General features: G+C 42.3%; 2 protein-coding genes across 25 annotated transcripts in view; one reads left to right on the top strand and one right to left on the bottom strand.

Annotated features, from left to right (window-relative positions):
* HTR6 (5-hydroxytryptamine receptor 6) overlaps positions 1–19,826 on the bottom strand; it is a 44,199-nt gene that overhangs the window by 8,932 nt on the left and 15,441 nt on the right. For 2 of the 22 annotated variants that reach the window (XM_065038073.1, XM_065038070.1), the window contains exons 4-7: positions 19,450–19,560; positions 6,113–6,260; positions 4,410–4,748; positions 805–3,090 (exon numbers count right to left, since the gene is read on the bottom strand). The gene's annotated coding sequence lies outside the window, so the exon portion shown is untranslated. Of the gene's footprint in view, positions 1–804; positions 3,091–4,409; positions 4,749–6,112; positions 19,561–19,826 lie in introns of those variants that run through there. The other 20 variants (XM_065038072.1, XM_065038069.1, XM_065038058.1 and 17 more) reach the window with 18 other exon arrangements.
* Positions 1–19,826, top strand: part of TMCO4 (transmembrane and coiled-coil domains 4) — a 32,547-nt gene that overhangs the window by 5,687 nt on the left and 7,034 nt on the right. For all 3 annotated transcript variants that reach the window (XM_065038049.1, XM_065038050.1, XM_021295215.2), the window contains 9 exons: positions 2,681–2,708; positions 4,646–4,778; positions 8,573–8,670; positions 9,389–9,532; positions 10,026–10,145; positions 11,500–11,664; positions 12,226–12,362; positions 13,464–13,548; positions 16,856–16,973. In XM_065038049.1, coding sequence (XP_064894121.1) covers positions 2,681–2,708; positions 4,646–4,778; positions 8,573–8,670; positions 9,389–9,532; positions 10,026–10,145; positions 11,500–11,664; positions 12,226–12,362; positions 13,464–13,548; positions 16,856–16,973 — 1,028 coding nt within the window. The remainder of the gene's footprint in view (positions 1–2,680; positions 2,709–4,645; positions 4,779–8,572; positions 8,671–9,388; positions 9,533–10,025; positions 10,146–11,499; positions 11,665–12,225; positions 12,363–13,463; positions 13,549–16,855; positions 16,974–19,826) is intronic.

Below are 19,826 nucleotides of genomic sequence, written 5' to 3' on the forward strand. Positions count from 1 at the left end.
TGTGAATTCTTGACATGTTGCTTTATGGTGCTCTTGCTTCTTTGTCTTCAGCTGCTGCTGATGCAGCATTTACTGTTTATTTAACAAAAACACACTTCAATTGCTCGGTGTGTCCAGTGGCAGGGTCCCGTCAGCATTAGTGCCTCAATTTTTGAATTCCCTCCATCTTAACATGCTGAAGAGTTGACGCATGAGGTCAGGAGACTAAAGGTGAACTCACTGCGGATTCAATGAAAATTTGAGGATTGTGGGGTTTTATCTTTGTTTGCATTCACTGCAGATGACTAATGCAGGCAAATGTTGGTTAACCGAATCCTTTAAGGTCAGTAGTCAAAACACACAAGCTGTGGGTGCAATATGAGAAGGCAGCGCAACAAAAAGAGGTGAAGAAGTGATGACAGGTGTGAAAATGTTCTAAGTTCTGATTATTAATATTTTTTTTCCTCTGGACATACTTAGAATGTCCATTTTCCTGTATTTTTCTATACACATCCACTGTGATGTGGACTGGATGCTCTCTGTTGTTGAGGAAATGAATTTTGAACTTGCAGCAATTAATAAAAAGCTGGCAAAGCCTCTGAATAAAGCTCGCTTCCCTTTCTTTGCAGGGCTTCTCCGTCCTAGGGGCGGCAGTCTTGTGCTCAGGGAGAATCGAAACACCAACTTCAAAATAATAACTGCTGCTTAGAGAGGGAAAACAAACTTGCAAACTAATCCAATCAATGCTGATTGGATTCCAGATGACTGCACAGTCGTACGTGCAAAGCCTATAGCAATTAGAAATAGTTGCAAATGATAATTGGCGCAGATGCAATAAAAACAGTAGTTCCATTTTATTGCTTGATTAGCTGAATACATCCCTGACCTTTTGAAATACATGTATGGAAACGCTTAGGCCAGATGTTTAAGAGAGGTTATTTCATGTTAGGTGCCACAGAGGATACTGGGCATATCATACAGGACCTGAGGCAGGACCCACGGTTCCCTTTGCAACACAAAGGGATTAATTTATTGCTTACAAATGGTAATAACCCTGTTCCAAAGGCTGTTTACATTATTCCATGGAAAATTATGGCATCAAGGTCACAAGCTTCACCTTGTTCGAGACTTCAGGGTCTTTGCTTGTTCAACTTTCTGGTTTGGACTCCCAGCGCTGGGTCTAATGCTGGGTTTTGACACCTCTGTGCTAACCATTCCCCACAAAACTGCGGCCAGGGAGGGGGTGATGGTGTTCGTCTATCTAATACCTGTGTCATTACAGCACTCAGGCTTTGGGAAAACGGGGTTACATTCCTTTCTCTGCTTGTAGGAATTAATTTCTCCAGCTCCCATATCCCACCAACCAGTGTGTGTGCATGGACTGAACACTAATTGTGGCCAGAACTAAAAAGAAGCCTTTTTTTTTTTCTGTAGTGTGGTGATTAGGGGAACAGAGGAGACCTGATTCAGTGGCCAGCTTAAATTAAAAGCATTACTGACATACTGGAAGCAAAGGTTTTGGGGTTATACCTGGTGAAGAAGCACCTAGAGGTGGGAGTTCAGCTGCCCTAATCCTTTGGTTTCCCCAGCCCTATGCAAACACTCTCTTCTCCTTTATGAAACAGCCGACTCATGTTAAAATGATATTTAGAGTCCAGGCACTTCCTTTTGCCTGGATAATAACTATAGTTTGCCCCTCTTCTAGTAGGAGTTGGTTAAGGATGGCTTGTTCTCCATTCTTTGCTTCTCATGCAGTAGGGAAAAGATTAGAGACGTTTTTACGATACAAATTTTGCTTAGGAGCTTATGGGACTAATAATCATAAACTCTTTGGCAGCCGCCTACATCTTTGGCTGCGTATTTTGTGTTCCCAAAGGGCTGAAGGATTCCCTGTAAAATTCGGCTGTGCTTTATTTGTGTGTAGGAGAGGGAAAGAACTAGACTGAGCTAGTGCTTAGTGTTCTAGTTACATAAAGAACTAAAGATTTGTCCAGTGACAATAAAAGAGGAGAATAGAGTAGTAAAAACACTGACCTTTTTTTTCATGTATTTGTCCATAGAAACCATCTATTGGATTGATTTATTTATTTGATTTTTTTAATGGTGAAGAGCCAACACAGAAGTCAAGTCCCCCAGCCTTGACACATGGCCATAAATTCTGAATTTTCTGGCTTTGAGCACTTAATCCAAAAGAACTTCATGTAAGTTCAGCCTTACTGCCTAGAGCTATGAATTCCCGGAAAGCCAAAGAAAATAGGGGCCACTGGTCCATTAGAACAGCACTCAAACCTGTTACTTCTGTTGAAAAGATGAGTATTTATGACCATATAGCGAGCAGAAGTTATTGGAGTGGTAGGAAGATTAAAGCCCTGTTCCTCCAAACTTTGAAGTTTGGTGTTATCATGGTGCTTTCAGTTGCAACAGGATGGCTATAACAAATAATATAGGATGCTTCAGCATATACTATGCATTATATACTCCTGTCCAGCCATTATTACCTGCATCTGGAGAATTTTGTACTGGAAACATCTGGCTTTGCTCTGCACTGCCCTACTGTATTGTAACGTGATGGCTTCCCATGTTTATGATCTGAAGCTGCAGTAATTAAATCACAGTCCAATGGGTTTTCATGCCTCCATTTTGATGTCTCCAGGCATACATCACCACTTTTAACTTGAATATTCTTTTTTTTTCCTTTTAGGACCTTCTATCCTTCTCTCTTAGAGATGGTAAGTTTACCCAGCATTTGTTCTTTGTAAGAATAACGTAGATGAGTTTACATCTGATAGTTTAAAATGCTCGAAAAGCTCAAGGTACCATCCTATTTTATCTTGTCTTCCTTTATAACAAAACCAGCACACTCTTCCCCTGTGTCCACTACAGGGAAGCCAACTATTATATAAGGGATGATTAATAATACCTGTTAAAAATCGAACAGCTCTTCACCTCCTTAACTTCATGGCGTGTGTTGGCATGCAAAAAGTGATGGTAGGGAAGTTCTGGTTTGTATCCTGTGTTTCCAGGGGTGCAGGCTACCTCCTCCTTTAGGAAGGCAGTGAAGCTGTTACGAAAATCTCAGCCTAACAAAGCTCCTGGCAGATCGCTTGTTGCCTAAAAAGAAGAAAAAAACCCACTATTCAGGGAATAATTTCTAGAGTGTCCTGTGAAGCTATTAAAAAGAAAAGTGATTTTACTTGTATATTATAGTATGCATAAAATAATTTTCTGGTTTACAATGCATAACATGGATTAGTCTGAGAGAATTAATGACATTAAAGACTGGCTACTGAACAAAATGTTCATTTCTAAAAGAAGCCTGTCTTGTATCACTCCTTGCGTTTTTTAAATCTCTGTGTTTTAACACGTTCTCACAGGAAGGATCTCACTGTTTGCTGATTAGCCTGTTTCTGCAGAACAAAGTACCATTTTTGCTCTTGCTTTATTTTTAATGGAAAATTGACAAGTCAGTTATTGCAAAACTGCTTATTTTGCTAAGCTGGAATTTAAAAGAAATATATTTTCAAGACTCGCTAACTTAGAGCCAAGCTGGCTAAGTATAATAAAAAGCAAAGTTGTGTATTAACAGACAGGAAACAAGAAGGCTGCTCATCAAAACCCCTGCTTGGGCTTGCAAAACGTGGCACATATCAGGGAAGAAGCAAAGAAAAGTACCGTCCTTATTTCTCAACTAAGCACAAATCTCCAAACTGGCGTCATTAAAGCCTATTGAAGTAGTTCGGTATCGTGGTATTGATGGCAATAAATTAATAAACCTAATAGATTGCCAAGTGCCATATTTGATCTACGTGCAGTGGGTATCAGAAACATACTTTATAGTTGGGTCTTGCCAGTATCTTCACCCACCGCTAGAAAAGCAATTAGATTTTTCATCCCAGATTGCACCAAGAACCCTTTACAAAAGCCAGCAGGTGCTACTGAGAGAAACACATTAAGAAGGCAAGACTAGGCACAAATAATTTGAAATCTATTACATTTAAAATGTCTTTTATTAAAGAACACCTGCTTATAAGCCCAGGAGGAATCACTTCCCCTGTGGCGTGTTGTCTGAGCACACTGCTCACTCCTGCATCTCCAGCAGTGAAGTATCAATGCAAACAATTGTCGGTGATGCTACAAGGTGAGCTGGTGTGTAGTTTTAAACAAGAGTCCCTCTTGTTGCCAACAAGATGGATTCAATACAAAGGTTTTGCATGGAGGCACATTTTTACAAGATACCACATCTTGCATTGGTGCATTGTTGAGGTGTACTGTGTCCTGTTACCTATAGATATGTATATATGTGGTAGTTCGAGTTAGGACTGGTCTTGCTGCAGCATTTCTCTGCTGAGAAGATGCAGCCTATCCAGAGCCATCATAGAGGATGAAGAGCGAAGGATTTATGACCTTTTTTCGGCCACAGAGACAATTACCTGGTGCAGTGACTCTGTTCACAGGATGAAGTTTGCAGGGATTAAGGATTTTCCATTTGTCACGCTCTCCTCTAGATAAAGGAATTGTCTTCAAACACACAGAAGATGAAGAGGGCCTGAGGGAAGGGGCTTTGCTTGTGTGGGACAGGGTCCTGCAGCACAGCTGAGTGCACTGCTCACTGTTTAATCGGCCGTGATGCCGACTGATTGATTTCCTGGGCTTCCCTCTGTTTAAGGGTACTACGATGCTCGAGCAAGGGTGTTGATCTGCCACATCACCTGGCTGCTGAGAGTCCCCTTGGAGGAGCTGGAAGTCCTGGAGGAATCTCTGCTTGAGAGCTTGAAGGAACAAAAAGAAGAAGAGTCAGAGTAAGAACATTTGGGTTGACTATGGCATGAAAAAATTCTGCCGGTGCTTGAAAGCTTAGCCGTGATTCCTTGTGCCTAAGTCCAGTCTCTGATCATTCCCCCCCCATGGCTCAGTGTAATCATTTATGGCTTAATGAGGGTTGCAGAGCCCTCGCAGCACTATGGCTGTGCTGAGAAGCAGGAATCACAGAATCATGGTATCATAGAGTCATTTTGGTTGGAAAAGCCCCTCAAGATGATTGAGTCCAGTGTTCCCCCAACCCTGTCCCTGCCCCATATCCCTGAGAACCTCATCTCCATCTGTTCAACCCCTCCAGGGATGGTGACTCCAGCACTGCCCTGGGCAGCCTGTTCCAATGCCCCACAGCCCTTTGGGGAAGAAATTGTTCCCAAGATCCAATTTGAACCTCAAGGAAAGCTCAGCATTCTTAAAATAAGAGCTGAGACCCAACCTTGCAAGCTGGTAAAGGCTACTCCATGCTGACCTGCTTCATTTCCATGTTCCTGTTTCCTCTCCTAGACTGTAGATTAAGCTTAAATACATCAGAAAAATCTTGTGTCTTTTATCTTTTTGGCCCAATATTCTTCAGCTAGAACTGCCTCTTGCAGAATGAAGTAAGTTCCTATAAATTTGGGATTAGATCCTCAGTTGCTGATTTTCTATGGATCTGTCTTTCTCTGTGTCCTGTTTGACAGCTGTCGAATTCCTTTTGAAGGCAGATCTCTGAGGGCAACAATCTGCATCATTAGATACTTATACACCTGACTCCTACTTTTGTGTTACGAATATAGAATTAATTCTCTTAATCACTAGTTCTTAGACATGAAACAGCCGAAATGTTGGTATCTATAAGAAATGTGGTATTTTTGTATTTCACTTATTAGGCAGGAGTTGTGTGAAGGTTTAGCCATATGTAAGGCAGTAAACATGTCTGTAGTGGACTTTCAAGGAACCGTTTAATATTTTTATCTGTCAACTCAGCAAACAGGTTATGAGATTAACCTGAGTGCTAATAAAGGCTTTAATCAACGTCCCTGACACAGTAAAGTTCAGACGTTACCGTGGCGTCCAGCATGTGACAGGTCTCTTTCAGTTATAGTTTATTTAAATAAAGCTTAACTTTATAGTGCACTGTAAAAAGGGAAAGTCAAAATAATCTCAAAGATCATGGACTGCTAAACAGGACACGGTTTGGCATGCAGGAGCAAGGGTTGGTATTAATGGGGACTGTTTTCCTGTGGCTTGTGGAAACAAACTCAAACCTGTCCCTTTAGTGCAGGAAAACATCAATGCTGAGGGTGGGGTGTCATTTGCAAAGATGATGCTCCAATACCTAATTCTGCATCAACTGGACTTGTGGCTCCTGCAGCACAACCCAAAAAGACCAGCAGCGTGTCTGATAAAGGCAAGAACAACTGGAAGATTTTGCTGCATTATTAAAAGCGTGTCTATCCGGTGGTTGCAGCCATGGAAGTAAATACCTATTAGAGAAAAGAGAAAAACAATATAGTGAGAGTAGTCCCAGACTGCTGTGTGAACACATTTGTTATTGCGTGGCTAAAACAGGGCTGAGATTTGTGGAGAACTGATGACCCTTGATTTGTTTTAAAGTTAGGAGTCAATGGGGAAAAGAAGTGGAATATAAACCTGTCACCGCTTTGACCTCACAGATTTTTGGGGGCAGGGAACACATCAGCATCTGCTTAGGATGCTTCCAGCTTTGACCATCCACTGCAAGAGGTTTTAGAACAATAACACAGGGTTTTGGCAGCTTCTGCATAGGCGGTTTTTACTGATATTTGTTAACAGAAGGTTTTGCTCCCACTTTTGTTGCTGTGTTTTGGCCTGTGGCTCAGAATGTGCAAGGTTAAATATACATATGGACATCTATAGAAAAAAGCTCCAAATACTTAAATCCATCTTAACCAGCACCGAAAATGTTCTGACCTGCAGGCGTGAAACTCTCTTTCTGTGAGAAACTGGAAAATATGACATCATTTGCTCGCCAACCTGCCTTCTGACACTTTTCATCATTGGAAAATGACCTGTCATTCCACCTATAAAATTCCTCTGAAGATAATTTGTGGTTCAGGCAAGGAGCTGCATATCCAAGATCACTAAGGGTAAAGAATTACCAGAAAAGGCAGTTAATTACCATAGTGGAAAAAAAGCGCAGTCTGGTAATCAAGTGATAATTGCAATGCAGAAGCTATTAGGAAAGCAACTGTCAAAAGCAGTTGCTACAGCTACGGAAGGAGAGCAACGACATGGAAAAGTTCTCATGACAGTAGTTTTACTCACTGCATCTTCAGGAAGGCTTTAGCTGCAAACTATCTTCCTACCGACATAACTCAAATTGCTTGTTATTGCAACTAGAGCCAGGTTAGCCGTATTTCAGCTCTCTCGATGTCGTTATTTTCAGTGCGAGGTGACAACACGTTGACTATAAAAGCTGATGAACCACTATGTAGAACAGAAATTGCTGGATATTGCCAACGTAGGTATGAACAGTCAGACTGTAGGGCTGGTTTAAAGAACACCTGGAGGAATGTTTTCCTGAAGCTGATCATTCAGGTTGGTGACTGCAGGCACAATCCGGGGCATATCCAAATACCGCCTTGAGCGTGGGTTTGTAGAAACTGAGCTTGGTTACACAGAAAATGCTGAAGATGCAGCCATTGCAGGCAGCGCTGTTGTTCTTGGCTACAATTGCTTCTGCGGCAGGTAATACACGATCTTTTTTGGAAGATTTCTGTGGAAGCAAAGCCTCCGTGCTGTGCAACTCAATGGGAGTTCTGCTGTTGACTTGAACGGCGCGGGGATTTCACCCACTGTGCTTCATTCTCCTCCTGCTGCGTTTTACAAAGCTGCGTATTGTTTGGGACTCATCTAAAACTGTCTTTATCAAAATTACGGTGCGCTTAGGGGGTTCCAGGAAGGATTAGGCAATTATATGGATAATGAAAATCCACAATTAAGCTAGGATTAAAAGGGAAAATATCCAAGTTTGGAAGCAAGATACATTCTCATGTTTAAAGGCCTAGATTAACTACTGCATTAGCAGGCTAGAAGGAACCTTCCTCTGTAAACAATTTATTCCAGCATCCTGTTTCTCGCACTTTCCTCTGAAGTGGGAAGTATTTCTTGTAAGAGAGAAAACAAAGACAGTGGACAGAAGCCAAAAGCAGTGCCTAATAAGTGATATTTGTTCCTTTCAGGTTTATTTACCTGTTTCTGATAAGCTTGTTAAAATGTAGCTTAAATGCACACAGACAAATGAACTGATGACTGTGTTTAATACCTCTTCTATTATTATATTGTGATGTGCAATTAGAAAGCAGCTAAATGTAAACACTGTTGTTGGAAAATAGTTTCATTCCATCCCTCTGTTCGTTAGCACCAACTATGCCTATTCTCTTGTGTTTCAAACACTTTTCCCTGTTTCCCCTTAGCTTTCTTGGGTCTTTTCTAAGCTATATAGGCAGTATATAGTTATTGAAATGCTTTTGATTTTTTGTGTCTTTTTTTACAAGCTTCAGCCCTATTAGGAAGGATATTCCAAGTAAGTAACATCTGTTGGCTTTTGTCAGCAATTACATCGTTTTAATTTAAATCCATGGGTTTACGTCCGTGCTCATAAATCTGAGTGTGTTGTCACAGTCCACACCTGCTTGTAACTTTTTACTGTTCCCAGTAGGAAAATTACACTGCAGAGAATAAAAACAGATTCTAATGCAGCGTTGTTATCTGTCAGGCTTTTCCGTCAGCTTTTACGCTTCTAATCCCCCTGCAGAACTGCAGAAGTATCAAGAAAAAAGAAGGAAAGAAGAAGAAAGCTGAAGAGATACCTGCTGATCGGTCTGGCAACCGTCGGGGGCGGAACAGTGATAGGTGAGGCTGCTCTGGCAGTTGGGACATTTGCTCCTGAACTGCATGCACAGCACTGGGGGGGTATCTGAATTACATATTTGGCAGCAGAACCCATCACACCTTTTAGCCCAAACTCGAATTTTAAAGCGTTCACTGCTTTTCTTTGCCAGGCTGAGTGTAGCATGTCGCTTCAGATCCCAAAAAAACACCCCAAACAAACAAGAGAAACCCAGACAAACAACAGAAGAAACCCCAAATCTAAGAAAAGTATTTTCAGCCATGTGAAAATAAAATGGAAATAATTAGCTGGAAAAGTTATTCCAATGTAGCTTCACTGGCTGGGGGAAATATTAAACTGACGTTGTTACCCTTAAAAAATGTTTTCTCCTCTTTTGCTCTTTTGTTATAGGAGGATCAAGTCTTCAAGTCTAAATTCAGAATAGTGTGAGACTAGATCAATGTTTCCTAAGCAAACAGGGCATAGCTCCCCCCATTCTACCACACATTCTTCCTTTGACCTTTAAATTATTCTTCATTTTTACTGAAGTAGTCAAAGAATCTGTGCAGAGATCCAGGGCCAGGAGAGGGTCTCAGAAAGCCCCTTTATTGGTGGTGCAAAAAAGGACCATAATTTGTACCTTTCCAGTAGCATTAGCAGCCCTCACACAGCACAGGGAAACAACTGCCTAGATTTTGAAGGTGATAAATAGTTTGGTGATGTTACTTGTTGCATCTTCAGGCTTGACGGGGGGTCTCGCTGCCCCTCTGGTTGCTGCGGGAGCTGCTACTATCATCGGGAGCGCTGGAGCAGCCGCTTTAGGTTCGACCGCTGGAATTGCTGTCATGGCATCGCTTTTCGGAGCGGCTGGAGCCGGCCTTACCGGTGAGAGAGCAACGGCACATTTCTGAGCTCCCGAGGCACAGGATCTTGCCTGTAAATGCAGAGCTCATGACTTAACTGAGCTCTGCAGAGCAAGGGAAGCAATGTGAGGTGTAATCCCACAACTGTGAAATTTAATTTCAATGCTGATCGAGATGCTGTGTAACCCCTGATGACCATGTAGGAAAAGAGTATTTGGGATGTAGCTTAGAAAGATGCTGCCATGGAGAGCAGCGGCTGTTGCAGCTGATGTCAGGTCTGCAGCAAGAAAAGCTTTCTGCTGGGATTCCCTTGGATCACACAAGCCCAGAAGAATCACGTTGGCTCCGTACCAGGCTCTAAGTAATGCACAGACTCGCTGAGGGTTTTGGAAAGGAAAAAACACCACAAAACTATCCAAATGACCCAAATAATTTCTTAGGAACTTCTACTATTAGCAGAGTCTGTCCTTGCTGTGCGATTTCTGAGACTTGTGTTTCTGCCCTGCTGTGTGTAGGATACAAGATGAAGAAGCGTGTGGGAGCCATCGAAGAGTTTGAATTCCTCCCACTCACTGAAGGAAAGCAGCTTCATATCACCATAGCGATTACTGGATGGCTGTGCGCAGGAAAGTATGGTAAGAACAACACGAGGAAACCGAGCGGAGCCTGGGGAGATGCATCTTTCTTCCACTCCTGGCACAAACGTCTGCTCTTGTAGCACCCTGTCTTCCCCCCACTTGCATAGCCTGGTAACTAAAACACATCAACTCTCAACATAAGATTTTGCAACCCAGTCTACAGTCCCAATCACAACAGAGGAAGGAGAGAGGGCAGTAAATTGGTTGTAGTGATAGCAGGATTGGCAGTAATCATAGCAGATTAATAAATGTTAATAAATGCTGTCTGATTTTGCTAGGAAAGGTGTGTTTGGGGTGGATGATTTCCAGCAGTAGTACAAAGTGTCTCACTTATCTCTGAGACCTTATGTTTATCCTCCAGCAATTAACAGAAAATAGTGTCTTTTTCCTTCTGGGTATCTGCCAGATAATGAGGTTTATTGGCAAGAAAGTTCTGTCAAGTAAATCCTGTTAAGCACAGCATTCGAGAGGTGAACTTAGAGGCAGCACCCTTGAAAAGTCCGTACTGTTTTAGTTTCCAGTATAGCTTGTCATATAAAATATCTCAACTGTCTGCTGATGTGTTCAGCAACCTGACTGAAGAGCTGCCAATTTATTCAGAAGTGTCATAATTAACACTGGCTATCATTAATGCAAAAGGTTGTTGTTTGTTAGGTTGCAGCTTGCTGTCAGACTAAGGTTATTTTCACTTTGCATTACAGCGCTTCGGCTTTTCTCATTGTCTGCTCACCAGGGGTCGAAATCCTCGGGCTTGGAGGGCTCCCAGGCACTGTTCCAAAGACAAGTGTGTCCCTTCAGGAACCTTTTTTTGTCCGTTTGCCCTTAAAAGGGAGTTAAAAATGACACACATTCTTCTTCCATAACTAGCAATCTGCTGTCATGTTTAAAAAAGCAAAACCACAAACAGGAGAAAGAACATGGCTTAAAAATTTCTCAGGACCGGCCCTCCTTGGGTCTGTATGAGAAGATGGAGCTGCAGGACTTGGCCTGTTGGCTGATGCTGGGAGGAACATCCTCAATACCTACTATTAGTATTAATACCCATCTGTCTTGGCAGCCTTTGGGGCAATGAAACAGGTCATGAACTCCGAGCCTGTCCACACTGAAGATCCTTTGTCAAGGCAGACGAAGCTGTGGCATGATTTACAACCCCCAAATTTATTATAAAACAGTGGAAATACAGAGTCTAAATCTAACAGTATTTTAAAATATAATTCCTGATTTTACAGTATAAGTATATTCCAGTGTCCTGCTGGTTCTTTTCTGAGTCTTTGCTGGACTCATCTTGCCAGGAGTAAGACATGGTTGTGTTTTCTCTGAACATGAATTGCATCTTTGCAACCTTTCCCAGGGAGCTTCACAGCACCGTGGAGCAGCATGTTGCGATCGAGTGAGCAGTATTGCCTGGCCTGGGAATCCAAGTACTTGATGGAGCTCGGCAACGCCTTAGATTCCCTGCTGAATGGTTTTGTCAACATGATGGCTCAAGAAGCCTTAAAATTCACTGTCTTGTCAGGTAAGAACCTAAATCGTCTCTGATCTGCCTGAGCGGCTCTTGTGCAGTTTGACTGTTGGTTTCTGTTTAAAGAAGCTTTCCTAAACACAGAAGATTTCTGAGCAAACACAGGAGATTTCTGGCAGGATTGGCACCGCCCTGCAGAACTGGCCTGAGAACCTTCTCTGCCACACCTGTAATTTAGATTTGCTTTCCTGGATTGCTGTGCCTCTGTGTCATTGACTTGTTCTTTTAAAATTACAGCTGGAAACACCTTCCTTCACACGTCACTGTGTTTATTTCTCTATGTTATTACACTGTTTTACTGCTTTACACAAACCTTTAACATGCAGGTTACATTCATGTATAGTGTCTGTTTGCCTCTGTATCAGAACATCAGATTCCTTCTTATCTTTAGCCTAGCAAAGCATTTCTCAGATCAGCTCTTGAGAAAGAAGAACTGGAAATGGCAAAAGGTCTCAGGTTTAGCTTTTAACTTCAGTGAACCATCTTGCTTTTGGTGTTTCCTAAGAGCAGCCCGGGTTTGTGACTGTGCTGTGCTGTTTGCTTTGTGTCTCGCAGGTATTGTGACGGCCTTGACGTGGCCAACGTCGCTCTTGACTGTTGCCAGTGTCATTGACAACCCCTGGGGAGTGTGTCTCCATCGCTCTGCTGAAGTAGGCAAACACCTAGCACATATCCTGCTCAGTCGACAACAGGTAATCGCCTAGATATTATCCAAGAATAACATACGGAAGGGATTTGGCCCATGAAGGCAAAGTTTTGTAGGCACGCTAGTTAACTATTAAGTGGCATCCTTCCAGGGAGAAGCAAATCAATAATAAACTGAAAAATAAAAAAAAGATGCATGAAGGTGACCAACGTGCATCTGGTTCATTGCAGAAAAATAAGTCCCAAGTGAATCAGAGAATTCCTGCCAAGATTCATTCCATTTAACCTAAAGCTTTTCTAAACGAAGAAGAAATGATCCGGGGCATAAATGACAAGTGGCTTGACCATGTCATTAAACAGCCAGGCCAACTCACCTAGTGCAAATTTGGGAACAGAAAGCAAAGATAGGTGAAAAGAGAATAGAGAGTGTTAAAATATTCACTGATACTTAAAAGGCACCAGCAAAATAATGTAAGAGGTGATTGTGCAACATTAGATGCACCGTGGGCCGTGTTTTTGCCCACAGAGAAGTGAAAACACATGCCAGTGTGTCAGAACGTCTAAAACTACTCAATGTCATGTGTATGGAGTCCATTGCACACCTGCTGCCCGGTTAATACAGAGATCATTTGTCGTTGTTGTTGAGATTAAGCTCCCTTTGATCTTATAGAAAATCTTATTAGGCTATTCACAAGAAAAGCTTACCCCACATCATTTTTTATAACAGCCACACAGTGCTGCTGTCATTCATGTTGAATCAAGAAGTGGTCGATATTTTTGTATGACAGCTGCTTCTTCTCTTTATCGAAACATTTCTAGGAAAGTTTTTGATCCGTGAATTAGGCTTTTATTTGGAAATTTCAAAACAATGGCAGCATCTGGTTTGTTTGTGTTTGAAACATCTGCTTTGCTGTAACTTCGGATCACTGGATCCTTTCAGTTGGTTTTCTGAGAATCAAAAAACACAAAATAGATATGCAGAATTCTGAATGTTGAACTGTTCGTAGCTTTAGCGATACATAATCCCTTAGAAATCAGCCAAATTGCTCAAACGTTTAAAAGATCATGCACAAGCCCCAGTGCTTTGCGTCCCAGGTATTGATGTGTAACGGTATTTGATGGTGTTTCCTCATTTCCCTCTTTCTTAGGGCAAGCGACCTGTCACACTAATTGGCTTCAGTCTGGGTGCAAGAGTCATTTACTTCTGCCTGCAGGAGATGGCTCAAGAGAAAGGTAAAATTCACCTCCTAACCTTTTCTTCCTTAATCTTCCTTATTGCTAGTAGAGCAGTTTTTCTTCCAAGAGGCAGATTTTTTCTGGAGCAGAGCTTGGGTCTGTTAGGATAGGACAGAAACCACCAGTTCAGTGGATTAAATCAGCTGTCTTCACTCAAGGTGCTCCAGTGTGTCAGTTTGGTCCCTGGTCTGTAAACAACAACTTGACATTTGGTGACATTCGGCTGCCAGATCGGCCTGTGAGCTGCCCACGTGCCACTGCGATCGCGGCAGAGGATGCTTTGCCTTTATTGGAAGCTCTCTCCAGCTATCGCATCTGATTCCCCGAGTCCTCCCTTCCATTTAAGTCACTGAAATGCCACTGTCATCTGCTATTTTCATGGTAATTTTTCCCCAAAGTCAAGTATAAAACCATCTGTCAATATATTACCCGTTTGTGGTTCTGTTTATTAATAGATTCTATTTTTAATTTAGAAAAAAAGAATAAAATCATTTATGATCAGTAGATGTAAATAGCATCTTGGAGTTGAGTCAGTAGTGAGTGTGTGCGTGCAGCCTGCCTTCCCCCCTACAGAGTTAATTTAATTCATTAACCATTTAGCCTCACAGAAAGTCTCTAATAAATAGCTTTATAAAGGCAAACGTTCAGTAAGGCCCAAGAAGCAGAGAGTCAAGTGAGCATGGAGAACATCAGCATTTTTTCAGCTGATGGCTGCGTACCAGAACTTCACTTCTGGTTTAGGATGGAAGTCCTCAGATAAAGGATGTCTGCTCTCAAAATAAATCTAATCAAATCCAGAATGATCCTAATGGAGTGACACTGAAGCCAGAACCCAGATCCTAATCTGGCCCTAGATCTACTCTTTTTGTGTGCTAAGAATGCCAGGGGCTGAGACATTTCCAAGCTTTTATTTAATGGCCTGTAGTCTCTCGCTGGAATAACATGGGACTGTAGCTAAGTAATACGTGAAAGGAAATCATTAGGGGTCTTCAATGTTGGCTGCCATTCTAAAGAAATCTAAGCATCGTAATTATGTATCATAGCAGCTCCCCACCGTACGCTAGTTTTTCAGTTCCCTAATTGAATTACGAAAGCTGAGCTGTTTGCAAGATGAAAAGCAGCGTGTTCGGCGAGGATTGCCAAGGCGTTCTGCACACGCACGTTCCAGCACAAGCCACAGAAGGAACGGAGCTGGGACCTTGGACATCTGAGACAGATTGGAGTTTGGACTTGGATGTCTCACACAAAAGGAACACAAGGCTTAGTCATGCGGGCCTTTTGTATCCAGATGGCAGTGGCATTTCCGAGGACAAATAACTAATCATGGATTATCCAGTGAAACACCATGGCAGAAACTCAAATTCTGTTAAAAGAAAATACTCCTCTGTAAAGCAATTAAATAACCTTTGGGATACTTCATCACAAATGACTTTGGAAGCCAGAGCTTAGTAGCTTTCCAGAAAATGAAATTATAGCAGAAGATGTAGTAATGACCCGTCAGAGACAAGTTACGACATGGGAAGAATCACAAAATGTCCTGAGTTGGAAGGGACCCACAAGGAAGATCATTGGTCTGATTTTTTTCCATCACAATTCCCATACGTTTTAATAAATAAGAAGTGTAAACCAATAAAAATTGATAACAGTCTGAACCTGAAGCTTGAAGCCAAACCACGTGCGATAGGAGCGAGGTGAGATATTTATCTAATACTGATCACGGTGTCTGACAGAATCGCATGTGTGACCAGTATCACCAGTTCTCCTGGGGTTGGGTACTGGGAATACCGCTGCCAACCTCTGCCATGAAACACTGTCCGTGGCACTGGATCTGTACGATGGCCAGAGGGACCTAAATCTCACCCTTTTCCAGTGAGGACTAATGTGATGAGGTGCTTTCCTCTGTGCCCAGGGACAAATCATCTCAGTTTTAAATTCTGCCCACACATAAAAGATTTGCAAACTGTGAAATACATTTGTAGGGTTTCCATCCTCCTCTGTCAACACCGGGAGAAAACAAGTATTTTTCAGCTGAGGCTGAACATTTTTGTTCTGAGCAAGAAATAAGCTGTACAAAGGACCAGAGACACAAAAGCTTCCAATACCTTGCCCAAACATCCAGGATCCTGATGAATTAGCTGTTTGTTTATTCAGTTGGCTCACACTGTGGCCGTGGAATTTAGTACCTTGGTTGGAAGGAGCTCCCCGTTCGCGAGGCTCTGGGTTTTGTTTTTCATTGCTCATGATGATGGGAACAGGACTTTATTGCTCATGGATCACACTGACAAAATTGAATTGCTCTTTGCTTGATTGGTGCAAAATTTGCTTCGCAATAAGAACTAAGACCACGAGAACTCTTTTGGATTGTTGTCAGGCGCTGGGATTTACACCGCTGAGAAAGACGCAGGCACTGCAGGCAGCTCCGAGTCTTTTACTGCTATAAGGGAAAGGAAACCAATTGATTTACGTTTAAAAAGTCAAGCCAGGCAGCACCTCTCCATCATAACTTGATGCGATATGCAGTTATTCTCACTTCTGCCTCCCCTTAAACTTTAGCACGTTATTTTACAGGATGGTTGAGCTCACATCTCGTGAACGCTGCTCTCCCACCGGCGGAGAGTTTGGATTTGGCAGGTTATACCCATGAACTTCCCAAGACGTGCACTGCTGTGAATTCCATCTAACTGCTTTGGCATCAGCTGCTTGATCTCTCTTTACCAAGAGGATTTATTAATAGATACTAATATATTGTTTAGGAGTTTAGGAAAGTAGCAGAGCTGCCCAGTATTTCTCATTCCATAATTATTTCTACTGAAATTCCCCAGCTGCAGCTGTCTGATAAGAGAGGAAGATTTATTACGCATAAAATTCAACATTCTTTTTCAGCAAGTCGTGCCCTGGGCATTCGTGTTAAAGAACCCTTCAAGAAAATCAAACCAGTTTGATATATTATCACTTTGTGTTGGCAAACGCCTTCATTGTTGCTAGTTCCCAATCAATATTAAGAACTTGGGTGTTTTCTGCTGTGTGTGCAGGTCACGTTTTTCACTAACTCAGCTCTAAGGAACGTGGCAAGAGCTTATCGTGCTTAATATACGACAACATTTGCACTATAAGGAATGTCGGTCCCTTTCCCCCGTTTCAAAGCGTAACAGTTCAGCTCCGTGCAAACCCAGACCCAGGTCTGTGGAAAGAACTTCCCACAGGTTTGCTGCTTGAACTGCATCTTTCTGGACAGGGGCCGGGTCGGTTCTCCCTCTGAAATATTCTCTAAATCTGAGCTGTTCTGCTTTTTTCCTCTCAACAGACTCTCAAGGGATCATTGAGGATGTGATCTTACTGGGAGCTCCAGTGGAAGGAGAAGCCAAGTACTGGAAAGCCATCACAAAAGTGGTGTCGGGCAGGATCATAAACGGCTACTGCAGGTCTGTACGTGCTCAGTCCTCCGCTTCACGGTGCTAGTGTCACTTTGAAATGATTTTTATCCCTTTTGAGCATTTTGTAAGTGAATATTTGTTCAGCTGGTGAGTATGTTGATTCAGCAGCACCAGAGCCTCTTCCCTCCAGAGATCTCTCCCTTGGATTAACTGGAGATGAGAGTTTTCATGAGACACTTGAAGGCTGTTCTGGCTCCAGCTCTCAGCTGTTTGACATTAACAGTTACACTGGAAGCCTGAGGTGCTCAATACATAGGTCCTGTTCATGCTGTGGCAGGGTTATATCACCTCAGCAGCTCAAAGCTGGGTCAGTGTGCTTGTGTGCATAATCTGACATATTCTAAGGTCCCTTTAAAGCTCAGATTTGTGTAAAGGACTATAAATACAGCCATCAAGTTCACTGACAGTTAAAGAATGTGGATTAAGATCTATCAAAGCTTTGAGATATGATTCATTAGGGACTGCTTATGGGGAACAAGATGTAAAAATTGCAATGGAAGGGAAGGAGCTCAAGCAAATTGAGGAGTTTTTATATCAGTAAGACTTTCTAGTCAAGATAGTCCACGTGAACAAGCTATTTTACTTACACAGGAGGTATAGCTAGAGCAGCTGCAGCGAATTTAATAAAGATGTGAAAGAATAGAAGGGTTACCTTGAAACCAGATACCAGCCTTTCAAAACTGTGCAGACAGCTGCAGAGTTGTGAGAGCTGCTGGGTGAGAAGAGGGAGATTCAGAGGCAAGAACCAGCTGAAGCAATCTTCCCAAAGCTGTAAAGAATTCATGGAACAGAATCAAATCTAATGACTTAGTTGGAAGGTAATTGTGACAAGAACACTGCTCACCAGCACAACTAGAAGAGGGGAAATTAAAAGGAAGGAATGAAGCGGGGAAGACTAAGAGCATGGGAAAATAAATTGAGAAATAACCGGGCAAGAAGATTGGCAAAGAACATGTAACTGCAAGTCAAGTCAGCTTGTAAAGCTGCGAGCCCTTGGGTCGGGGACAGCTGAAAATGGTGTCAGTGCCTTCCATGCACACATCTATAGGTATCAGATGGGGAAGTATCATACATCTAACACAGTACTTAATTTGCGAAGAAGAACTAATTAAAAGAATTAAAAGCATTCAAGTTCAAACAACAAATTATTAATCCCATCTGTCAGTTAGACTGAAAATTGTTGTTTTTTGAATCGCGGGAGGTTTTATGGATTCTGCATGTGCTCACCAGTTACAGTATTTATTTATGTGACATAAGGAAAAAGCAATTGCTGCCTCCTTGGGAGTGCTTCTGTGTTCCTCCAAGAAGCCATAAATGACAGCAATTGTGGCATATAACTGAATGTGCCCTGGCAAATATTGTTCCTCCTTGTGTTATACAAACATCAATTTCACTGCAAAACGCTCAGCGTATTCATTTCATATAATATATATATATATATAAAAAAAAAGATCTTGTTATAGTTTCAAAGCCTGCATGTGCTGTTGGAATAAAACAGTATGTGTGTTTGTACCTCTGGGTGTGCAATAATTTGGTTAGTCTCTGCTTTGACAAGTCCAAGTCTTGAACACTGAATGAAAAATGATGTAGAAATTGTGTCTTGTTGCAGGAAGAAGCAGGTGACGAGACTCTCACAAAATTTTCCAGTAGGCTGGTTCTCTGCTTTGCCCTCAGATGCTGAATTTGAGGGTTGTTCAGTTAGCGTGAGGGGCAGCTGAAGGAGGTAACTGAGAGATACGGAGGATTATAGGACAGGATTATACAAACATTCCCTGGTAAGACCCCACCTGATTCTGCTTCCTCTGCTCTCTCGCTCATACAAATTGTGGCCCCATTCTGTCACTTTAGGAGTGACTATGTTTAGGTCAGATGAATTACATTAAATAAAACTGCAAGATCACATTTGGGCCCAATTTGTTGAGCTTCAGTCCACTGTCGCTTGTCTCCTTCAGCTTCGAAGCCTGAAAGGACCTGGAGAGTGACAGCCAGATGTCAGAGCTGTCCCCTCCCATTTCATCACAGGGTCACAAATTCCTACTGAGAAACCTTAACCAAATCAGTCAGACTCGCTCAGCTTTGGAAAGAACCCACGCCTGAGTAGCGGGGATGTGACACCAAGAGTTTGCAGAGCTCTGCGTACATTTACAACTTGTAGCATAGACCATTTTGGAGCGGACAGGAGCAGCCAGAAATGGTGACCTGTGCGGGTGCATCTCACCTGCTGAGTATAAATAACACTTGCATACATCTTAAATCTACTCTACAGAGTGTAGCGGTGTTTAGGTGCTCAAGTTTTAGGCTGTTGCCAAGTTCAGAAGAGGTTACTTATTTCCAAAGGTCACACCACCTTCTCTCATCACGCTATAATCTACCCTGAAACTGTCACGGTGACTTATGGCATTACTTTAGAGTGGGAACCAATTCTTCCTAGCTTTGTCATTGAAACCAAGTATTTATACAGTACCTATAAATCAGCAGCACTCCAGGGAGCTTCACAGTCAATATTTATGTCAGCAACATTGGTACTGTAGGCTTCATCACGTTTACAGCTGTCTGCAGGCTGGAGAACTTCTCCCTGTTAGTACATTAAAAAGATTAGATATGTGAAAGTATTGCAATGTCTAAGCAAATTTTTAAACCTGCTGTACATAATGAGACTACACCCATGAACCAGGACACCCGGGAATCAAGATTAAATTCAGACTTAACGCTACGATGTTCCGGGAACCCGCCCTGAACGCAGCAGCTGCTCTGATTCCTGGGTCCAGACATCCCTTGTGCTCTGAGGAGTCATGTATCGCATTGGTTTGGCAACAGGATTTATTCACGTTCTTCTGCTCT

Source organism: Columba livia, chromosome 21 (assembly GCF_036013475.1).
Source record: "Columba livia isolate bColLiv1 breed racing homer chromosome 21, bColLiv1.pat.W.v2, whole genome shotgun sequence".
Taxonomy (NCBI): domain Eukaryota; kingdom Metazoa; phylum Chordata; class Aves; order Columbiformes; family Columbidae; genus Columba; species Columba livia.